The following is an 11152-nucleotide window of genomic DNA, read 5'->3' as shown; positions in this document are numbered from 1 at the left end:
TGGCCATGAAAATTGACCAAAAAAAAAAAAAAAAAAAGGGTAGCTTTTCTCCCTGTTCCACAGCTTTTTTATGTGATGTAATATGATATGTGTGTTTATGTGCCTTTGCATCTGTGTATACATGTGTCTGTATGGGTGATACACACAGGCACTGCAACCTTAAGGTGAAGAACAGCATCCAAGTGACCCTGTGCCTATGTGTGTGCATGGGAGTGAATGTTGTTCTTCACCTCAAGGTTTTAGTGTCTGTGTGCATCACCCTTCCACCAAGACAGATTGTGGCTGTGTGTGTGTGTGTTTGTTCATGTGTCTGTGTTTGTGAGTATACTTGTGCTGGTGCTTGTGTGTGCGGTGTGTGTTTATAAGTGAGATATCTGAGACATGTAAGTGAGAGCAAGTTTTATCATTAGTATGTTGGACAGAGATGGAGTAGACAAATAAAGTCATAATGCTGAAAGTTAAATTGCTACGAGGCATAAATGATAAAAGAAGACACATATCACCACATTCTTGTTCTAATTAATAGCTAGAATTTTCCTCTGTTAGTCCATTTGTAATAGTTCAGGCAATCCTGGACAGCTGTATTTTATTTATCCAGGTTAATGAATAATCCCTTACTTTATTTTGGGAGGCCTGTGCTCCACTAGAGAGGTTGGGGGTTCCTTGGGTAGCTAAGGTGACACCATGAACTCCCACAGTGTACCTGGTTTTCTGGAACTGAGGACAGGTTCTCCTCTATGAGAATAGCCTTCCATAAAGGAGGCTGGCAGGTCCATGTGTAGCTGTGTGTTAATAGTGGGGTGTCTGAGTGGTATGAGCATCCTGGCTTTGCTCCTTTACCTCTGACAATCTGGAAAGCATTAGCTTCATGTTGAAACTAGATATCCAGAGGGAATGACCTTAAACCTGATCTTTGTGCCATTCCACTGTGCAAGGTGAAGGGTGGGTAAGAGTGTGCCCTTGTGACAAATGCTGGTATTGTATTTGATTGTAAGAATGAAGATCCCATGGTGATGAAAAGCTGACAGCTAGCAAGGTACTTTCACGTACAGTTTCAGCTCTCACAACAACCCTGTGAGGTAGGAACAGCAGATAACGCTTTTATTTTTACTTTTCAAAGACAGACACCAAAGACTACAGAGTGTACGTGATTTGCCCTCAGTTATAGTAAATAGCAGGACCCAAATATAATAACATGTCTTCTGACTTCACAGTCTGATTTTCGCCTGTAAGCTACTGCAGGAATGTTTTCAACTTGGTTGCAGAGAGGCAAACATGCTCTGAGCCGAGACATGTAATTTGTTTCCAAGCCAGGTGGCTTAGAACGGATGCTTCAGCAACTAGAGCCCACCGGGTCAGTACTTGGAGGGGCTCTGAGGGATCAGGATGTCTGCATGCTGGCTTTCAGTTTTGTATACTAGAAGATCCTCTAGGAGTCATCCTGGGCTCCCTGGGGTCAAGAAGCAGAAATACAGTTCTCATGGCTATCAGCTCACTGAGATAGACTCAGTGGATTGATTTATCTGACCCCTTCATTGGAATGTAAACTTCTCAGGACAAGAACACGACTTACTCATTGTATTCCCAGAATTCAGTGCAGTGCTAGATCTTTACGAAGACTGAGAGTTCACAAGGGCTTTATATGTTTCATAAACTGCTTCAGAATTTCATTGGTAAGAGATTGTTCCTATGGAATAGACCTTGGAAAACTCAGTTGTCTTGGTGGAAGGGTGATACACACAGGCACTACAACCTTAAAGTGTAGAAGAGCATCCAAGCGACCCTTGTTTACAAGAAAGATCTACTTTTTTATTATGGATTCGAGTTAGAGGCTTTCCATTAGCCAAGAATCCATGTAACATGTATATAGTTTGTTCTTTGAGTAAAGGCAATGTCTTTTAGCATGGAGAAATTAGACCTGTGGTAAATATGAAGATGTCATTATTTTAGTAATATGGAGAGAAATCTATGGCAACATATGATTAATCACAGTCACAACTGATTCAGTGAGGGCTGGAAGAGGGTTCTATTTTTCTCTGGTTAAGCTTGCCAAGGCACATTCCCCTTGGTCCTTCTCATCTCCCTGTATCCCATCCATCAGAAGTTTGAAGACCCAGGTGAATCTTGCAGGGGGGAAACTGGGGATAATACTATTGTGATTCCTACTTGCACCTCAGTGTGAGTGTGCTTGACCAGGACACACGGGCAAACAGTCCACAAACAGTCCATGATGAGCAGGGAGCATTATTCCCAGGCTAATGGGCTGGCCCAGGCAAGATTCAGGACCTGTAGCAGAAAGCAGCAGTCATTTGCTACTCTTCAATGGGGGCAAGTGTAACAGGTGTTACAGCCTGGTGAAGACAGCTTCTTGAATGGAAGAAGGGCTTTACATTCAGGAGATAGTGTATCAGCTCACCAGTGCCTGGTACTCAGGATCAAATAAGTCCTGAAATCAACAAGTGGGTAAGGGCTCAGCAGGTCCAGGACTGGTAGAGATTATGGGTCATCAAGAGGCCTTCCTAGTTGTGCAGAGTGGTGCAGGTCATGGCTGGATGCCTGGTTTTTCCAGTTATTACCTCCAAGCTTCAAACACGGCCTTAATGGCCAAGCATTGCTTCTTTCAGACACTGCAGTTTCATTTTGCAGGGCTGGAGCCTGTGAGGAAACAAAACAGAGCATCACATCACAGTTAAGGCATGACATGAAGTAGCTTTGATTATCTTAGTCACGGTTCTGTAAGGCACTGCCCCTGCTAAGACTGTTGAGAACAAGGTAGAGAGTGAAGACAGATGTGGCAAACTTCTCAACTATGGCTTCAAGTCTTTCTTGGATCCCAGGAAGGCACCAAGAAGCAAAACATATTGGCTTTTGGTTCTACAGAACCTGTGTCAGGGAGGACATTGGAATTTGGCCAAGTTAGGATTAGCATAACTTTGAGGTAACATAAAGTTTGGGGTATGATCACCAGAAAATAAAAAGGGCACTACTTTTGCATGGGGAATGAATAATGTGCATCATCAGTGCTGGTTCTGACGCCCAGTTATACATGAAATCCTGGTGCCTGATTGCTCAGATTTTGAATCTCATAAATGAACTGCAGTGATTGGTTTTAGACTATACATAAGCTTTACATAAGCTCTAGAGAATAAGCTGATTAGTTTTTTTTTTTTTTTAAACTTGACGCAAGCCATCACCTGGAAAGAAAATGCCTCCATTAACTTGGTCTTTAGGCATGTCTGTGGGACATTTTCTTGACTAATGATTGATGTGTGAAGGTCTATTCTACTGTGGATGGTGACACCCCTGGGCAGGTGGTCCTCAGTTATGTAAGAAAGTAAGCTGAGCCATGAGGAGCAAGACAATATGGTATCTGCTTCAGTTCCTGCCTTTGACTTCTTTTCCCAATGTAAGCTGTAAGATGAAATTTCTTCTCTAAAGGTTTTTGGTCATGGTATTTATCATAGTAATAGAAGGTAAAATATGACAGCACTGCTAATTAAAAAATAAATATACAAAGTTTACCATAGTTGTAAACAATTAAATGTTGTATTGTTCTGTTTATACCTTACTCATTTATAAGCGTGATTTAGTAAGTTTGCTCTTTCTTGAAGTCCAAGACACATGACTTACATTCCAGTCATTCAACATCATAAGCATAAAGCTTATGATTCCTTCAGTAGGAATCTTGGACATGAGCACAAGGCATAAATCTTAACTTCAGCCAGGCTCAGACAGGGTCAGCTATTCCTGACATGTGTATCTTTGTTGGGAGGGCTTGTATCAAAATTTCATGGTTTGCAAAACGTTTGCTTCTCATACCCAATTTAGAAAAGAGGAAGTGGTTTTAATTGTGTTAGTGGAAAAGCAGCACTTACCAGTTAACTGAGTTAAATATCCAGTTATTTAAGCATTGTAAATTATTTTATTGAGTTCAGTGTGAAAGTCAGCCCTGAAGTCCTGGCATACAACAGCATTAACCAGAAAGCTGGTGAAAATGCCCTATAAAAGCTATGGTTTTGGAAAATCAAAATAAAACAAAGAGATGTTGGATTTTGTCATTAAGCAGGTTTGGGGAATATTGATCTTAAGTAATCTTATTTAACCGCTTTTGACATGAAACTATTCTTTTCTTCTGTGATTCTGGAAGTGTATCTCTGGCCTCATGTATGCTTGGCCAGAGCTTTACCTCTGAGCTCATCCCCCAGATGTGGAAAAAGTCTTTTGTATTACTTTTGGTCAACTCGTAGATTGGTGTTGCAATGAACAGTTTGCAAATTCTGGAGCAGCAACTAATGGGAAATGCTTGTTTTATTTTTAAATTCATTTTCACTATAAGAAGAAACAAGTTAATAAAGCATTAGTTGTTTATTTATACATTGTATCCAAATTAAGCTGAACCTTTGGAAAATAGAAAATGTATACATGGCATGAAGTCTGCCTTTGCAGGGTTCTGACCTAGGTAGGGAACTAGTTCTATCATACATAACATAGTATTCAACATTAAGGTGTTTAATTCAATACTTGCTGATTTCTTCTAAACATTGGGATAAATAGTTCACATTAATGGATACAATTATTGCAGAGAGAAAGATAAAATAATGGAATAACAGAAGAGAAAGTCAAGGAGGTGGTAGGATGGGTTTGTTAAAGTTTCAAAAGGTTGAGTGCATCTCTTAATTAAGGAAGAGTACACAAAACTTGTTGAGCCCTTAAGCTCTGAGAAACCAAAAGTAGGGTGAAGACAACACTTTGGTATATTGTAAAATGGCAAATATATCACTAATATATTATCTCACGTATCTTGAGGCCTTTATACACACGATCAGAGTGTTATAAGAGAATTCTAACTCATTTGTCTTATACATCTACTAATCTTACCCAGTGAGTTATCATGAGCTGTTTGACTATTGTCTGTGATTGGTGATGGTAGAGATACTGTTTTATTTACATTTATATTCTCAGAAACTAGTATGTTTGCACCTATAACATCTGGTACATGGTAGGTCTTGGTAAGTCTTTGCTGACCATGTAAATTTTAATGAAAAATATAGCAAGGCATAAAACTGTATATGCATTCTTAATCCTAACTGCTGAACCATCTCTCTCACCAATCATTGAAGATTTTTATTGGAAGTGAACAGAATTGTGGACATTCTACTTATGAAAAAACCCAAAATGGCTGTAATATATAGACTGTGGTAAAAATAAAGATAAGCCATTTTGATATTGTTTAAGCAATCTCATTTTGAAGCAATGAGATCCTAGAACCAAATACAAGGTCATAAGACAGAAGGACAAAAATATAAATATTAAGTAAATTGGTATTTTTACATTTGATGAAGAAGCATGGGTGGAAAATGGCTTTAATGAAAAGAGCTACTGTCTATGAAGTGTTTGTTCATGGTTTTACCCAGTGCTCAGCTTAGTGTTTAATCTTGTTTATTCACCACAGTCTAGGAGATGGTTTTGGTTGTCATCCTCAATTCAGTGGTAACAAAATGGTAGTGGCTCATAAGTTTACCCCAAGTCCACACCACTATGAAGTGGCAGTCAGGGTGGGAGGCAGTCCTACCCTCTGATTATATTCAGAGGATATAATCTTAGCCCCAGTTAATACACAACTAATTTTTTTAAGAGATAGAAACATTATGAGGTGAGATTTATTTTTGAAGACATTAATGTTTTTATGTCTTTTGAAAATATAGGCATTATTTCTCCAGTTCTTGAAATTTAACTTAGGAAATGATTAGCTTTCAAAATGGACTAATGATGCATCACTAAGCACATAGCCGTGGTAACCAAGTGGAGGACACCCTGCCTCTGTGAAGACAGAACACCGTAAGGGGGATGGACATGTTGACTACAAGTGCTCCCAAACCAAGGCCTGAATGCATGAAGGTGTGTTTTTGCTTGCAAAGAGCACAGTACTGTTTAGAGGACTCTCACGATACAGCAGGGTAGCTCAGGGTTTCTACCACCTCCACTGAGATGTCCGTATGAGTCTCTGATTTGGGAGTCACACGAAGCCTGGCATCTGCTTTTCTTCTTTACCCCATCTCAGCAAAGATGTATAGCCACAAGTAATACAGGCAGCCCATAAAGTGGACTTCTAATGTTTATTTTTGTTTTTTTTTGTTTATTCGAGACAGGGTTTCTCTGGCTGTCCTGGAACTCACCCTGTAGATCAGGCTGGCCTTGAACTCAGAAATCTGTCTGCCTCTGCCTCCCAAGTGCTGGGATTAAAGGTGTGTGCCATCAGTGCCTCTCGACTTCTAATGTTTTTGTGTTTGTCCTTTGGTAAAGTCTTCTATTTGCTTTTTCCACTGTTAGGTTGTTTTATTTTTATTTTTTTATTACAATATTATTTTATACTTTGTGGTATGTAAATGCTAATCAGAAAAAAGTATGTAAAACAGTTTTAACTGCATGACAACATACAGTGAATATTCACAGTCTGCATTTGATAAGGACTCGTTTTGAAGAAGGAGAGAGTTGAGACTGACTGTCAGCATCGGGGTCCTCACAGTTTTTATTACTTTGGTTTCTCTTTATCTCAGCACAGGCTTTTAAAAATGTTAGTGAAATGGTAGAATTTTATTTTTATGTTATTAATGTGCTACAGTATCAGATTTGTATGTCATGAGCCCTGGACTAAAAATTCTATAAAACTATAAATTATTTCAGTAAATAATTTAAAAACTTAAACTTAAAAATTTTAAAAATAAATAACAACTTAAATAAAACTTAAAAAAATCTAAAAAAATTAAACAATTAGAAAAAGGAAAAACCAAAGACAAAAAACAAAGGAGAAAAACTCAGAGGAGAAGCTTCCAAAAATCATGGTAATTACTTAAGGCTGCAAGGCTGAACTTTATCTCAATAGGAGTTTGAATTTTCCTTTTGCTAGAGCCTGCTGGCTGAATGAAGCACTTTGTTAAGCAAGGGTATCAGACAATGCTTGGCACACTCTATTTAGAAGCCTGATAGGTTTCCCTACATGCACTTGTGACCTTTCAATGAGAAAAGTTTAGTTTTAATATTAAATTCTGATGATCAAAGGCAATATGCAAGAATTACAATATTATAATGGGGGTATCCTTCTTGCAGAAAGATAATAAGAGAAAAACAGAACTAATACAACCACAATAAGGCAGAAAAACACAAGGAAGGTAAATAAAGACAGAGACAAATAGGATGGACTGTTACACACAACATTAGATATACTCTTTAAGCTGTTCATTGGTATATTAGATTATAGCTTCTTGGAAACTGGACAAAATTTGAACACACTGACATACTAATTATAGCAACCATGGTTGGCAAAACAGTAGAATTTAAGTTCTAAGTGTGCTCTTTTCATGGCTCCTCTCTGCAAGTTCATCTCTCTCCACTTACTATTGACTGACTTACAATTGTGCTCTAAAGCACAATTTCAAAGGCATCCATTTTATTGCAGAATTGCAACAATGTAAGGCTTAGCCTTTTGCTTTCTACCTCTGAAAATGTGCTTAGGCATTCAGGATCCTCCTAGTGGGAGAGTGACATGTTCAGAGGAGATATCCTGATATGATCTTATAGTGTCTAACCTGTCAGAATTTGGGGGCATTCCTTCCAAAAATGAAATTAGCATAAAGAAACATTGCTCCCTTCTCTTTAGTTTCTAGGACATTTGCAGCAGATAGATACGCATGTTTTGTATTTATCCTATACAATAGAACTTTTCGCAGAGAAGTAGTGATCAGTTTTGCCTTGAAATGTGATAAGCACACGTAGAACACAGCAAGCATAAGCTGGAACTTCCACAGGTTTGGTAAGTACAGTTGCCGGGTTTAAAGACTGTAACAAGGATGTTAAAGCAATGCACAATCACAAGATTTAGATGGAAACACTCAGGGGATCCACTTGGGACTCTACGCTGTTAAAAATTGCCTTAACTCCTGTGAGATAATAGTGATCACTCGTGAAATGTTTTGTTGTTGTTCAATGTACAGCTCTCTCTCTCTCTGTCTCTCTCTCTCTGTCTCTCTCTCTCTCTCTCTCTCTCTCTCTCTCTCTCTCTCTCTCACACACACACACACACACACACACACATCTAGCCAAAGTCAATGGCAGTAGGTGGTTTATGTCAGGAGTGGTTTTGATGCCTCTCCCAGAATAAGATAAATGTAAGTGATGAGCCCCTGGGGTTCGCTGAACTCATTTTGTATTCAACACTCTGCCTGGCCCCTTTCTCATCTCTTTCTCCCTGTCTTTGTACGTTCAAGCCTACTTGAGTTTCTTTTTTCTTTTGTAGAACTTGATTCTTTTGATGTGCTGCAGGGCACGCCCTTCAGCAAAGAGGACTTCCCAGGAATCGGAAACACTGGCACACAGGTCTGAGAGGCTACTGTACAATAGTTGCCCTGCAGCCCAAAGCAAGAGTTTTTCTCTTTCCCGAAATAGCAATGTTAAAATCCACCTCTGTGATTTTAAAGGGATAAGAGCTTCACAACGTGTAAAGTACAAATTTGTTGAGCATTTGACCTGGATGACCCCAGGGTAGGAATCTAACATGACATGAGTCTGTATGGATAAGATACTCATCACTTCATCTGGATTTCTCTTGTAATTGTAAATGAATTTAGTTCTGCTTTACTGTGGCTGCAGTGTTAATATGTGTGAAAACTGTAGTACCAATCTGTGTGAGGTCCTGGGTCATCTACTTCTCTTTGTTATTTTCCATCACAAATCATGTAAGAGAGTGCCGTGCTTTAACTCTGTGTGCTGTGCACAGAGCTGAGAGGCATGAGGCGTGAGGGCAGCAGCATTACTGTTAGGCACATTGTCTACATCATTCATTCACAGTGAGAGGAGGTAGGAGGAGACGTTAATTATTTCACATCCACAAGTAGCACTTCTACTACAGAAGTTAAAAATGTTCAATAAACACATTACACTTTACTTAAAACGTCTGTGTTTACTCACATATATTCTATGTGACAAATCTTTCAGGACTATGTCACTGAATTAGAACTTGGAACTGGAAATCAAAAGAACAAAACAAAGCAGAAAATAAGGGAAAATAGTGCAACTTAAGTTTATACACACAAAAATGTATCCAAGGTAAAACATCCAAGCTAAGACAAAAACTTAAATAAAAAATAATTAAATTTAGCTTTTCTCCAAGAATACTTTTTATTAAAAATAAACAACAAAATAATTAGAAAAGCAAACTTGATAGAAATTTGGTAATTTTCTGACTTGACAGATTTGGAAAACCACTGTATACAATGAAAACTTTGTTGGATTTTGTCTCCACACCTAGTTCATCTCATGCAAACACACTATAAGCATTACTTAAGAAGTTGATATTGCTGAAACATTGATCTGTGAAAAATACAAACTTACCAGCAAACATTTACTTTTGACAGCTTGGGATTCCTTTTTTTTTTTTTTTTTTTTTTGGTTTTTCGAGACAGGGTTTCTCTGTATAGCCCTGGCTGTCCTGGAATTCACTGTGTAGACCAGGCTGGACTCTCAGAAATCCGCCTGCCTCTGCCTCCCAAGTGCTGGGACTAAAGGTGTGCGCCACCACCGCCCGGCTGGGATTCCTTTTTTAAAGCCCACCATACATTAACAGTACGTCTGTGGCTCATGACATTGCTGCAAACTTCTAGAGAAACCATTTCAGTGGCAGTGCTGTATTAATTGTGTAGTCTCAACTTATTTCATGCTTAGATGATAAATTATCTGAACAGATGTTTGTCATATTTTTGAACATTAGTATATGTGTATGTATATATGTGAAATATCATCTATCCATCTCTATGTATCTATGTATCTACCTGTCTATTTATAGAAAGAGAAGATGACACATTTTTTCAAATATAGCCAGAATATGTGTTTTTAGAAAAATATGGAATAATTTTTGTAATAAATTGGCAATGACCGCATGCCCTTCTTGACGACGGGGTAACTCAGTGTGCATCTGAGTTCCTGGTAGTGTATTGATCAAGGGTGAACATTCTCTACAGCATACAAACAACCTCTGACAGTAGTGGACACCTGAAAAATTCTAGAGTCATTTTGCTTAAACAAAATTCACATTTCTTAACAACACAGACACAGAAGAGCACCAGAGATGAAGAGGTGTAGGTGTGCCAACAAAGTGTCCTTGTTGAGTTGTATTGTGAGTTTATCCCACTTCTTTCCTCAAGCTCACACAACATTTCTGAAATTAGACGCTTCGGAAAAGTTTGAACTTAAATTTGGTCAGACGCACAGGTGCATGCCAGACACTGCGACACTATTCAGTGTTTTTATTTGTTTGTTTTGTTTTGTTTTGCTTTGTTTTTCTGATACAGGGTTTCTCTGTGTAACCCTGGCTGTCCTGGAACTCACTCTGTAGACCAGGCTGGCCTGGAACTCAGAAATCTGCCTGCCTCTGCCTCCCAAGTGCTGGGATTAAAGGTGTGCGCCATCACTGCCTGGCACTATTGGATGTTTTAGCAATGGCTTACTGAATCAGCTCATTTCTCCCATCCTGGATCGTACATACTAGTAAAAGCGAGGCTTGTGAAGAAGCAGTTTCGGGGCTGCCTGGGTCAGGGAGGATTGCTGCTTTCTGCACCATGCTGATACAAAGTGGATTGTACTAGAAACTCACCCTGCTCTGAGTTGTCGTCTCCTGTGCCCTTCTTTCCTGCAAGGATGCTGTCATTATCCTCCAGGATTTCATTATGAATTGGCAAATACCTGTTCTATATTCTATAACAAACCAGAGATAGTCAGGCTTTTGAAATGGATTGATGACTCCAGGTCTAGAAGTATTTCATTTTACTTTACCAAGATCTAAAATTAGATTTCCTTGTTGTTCCACTAAAAATTATTGCAGCTTTAGCAGGGTATGGTGGCACACACCTTTAATCCCAGCACTTGGAAAGCAGAAGCAGATATCTATGAGTTCAAAGCTAGCCTGGTTTGCATAGAGAGTTCCAGGCCAGCTAGAACACACACTGTGAAAACTTATCTAATAACAACAAAGCATTATAGCTATAGCTACGTAATAGAAATTGCTTAGGACAAAAAAGACAGCTCTGAATGTATTCAGGTATTTTTTCCCTTAAAAAATAGTAATCAGATTGGTAATAAGATTCCAGAATTTCATATTTTA

The 11152-nt window shown here is 38.8% G+C and overlaps 1 protein-coding gene across 1 annotated transcript in view; it reads right to left on the bottom strand.

The window, feature by feature from the left end:
• Nucleotides 1–1075: 1075 nt before the first annotated feature.
• Nucleotides 1076–11152, bottom strand: part of Grid2 (glutamate ionotropic receptor delta type subunit 2) — a 1405618-nt gene continuing 1395541 nt past the window's right edge. Inside the window, exon 16 of the mRNA XM_031382072.1 lies at nt 1076–2655. Within this exon, the coding sequence (XP_031237932.1) occupies nt 2497–2655 (159 nt within the window). The 3' untranslated portion in view covers nt 1076–2496. The remainder of the gene's footprint in view (nt 2656–11152) is intronic.

This window comes from Mastomys coucha, unplaced genomic scaffold (assembly GCF_008632895.1).
Source record: "Mastomys coucha isolate ucsf_1 unplaced genomic scaffold, UCSF_Mcou_1 pScaffold20, whole genome shotgun sequence".
In the NCBI taxonomy this organism is placed as follows: Eukaryota; Metazoa; Chordata; class Mammalia; order Rodentia; family Muridae; genus Mastomys; species Mastomys coucha.
Note: the sequence above shows the minus strand (reverse complement) of the source record. Positions and strands in the feature narration are given on the sequence as shown.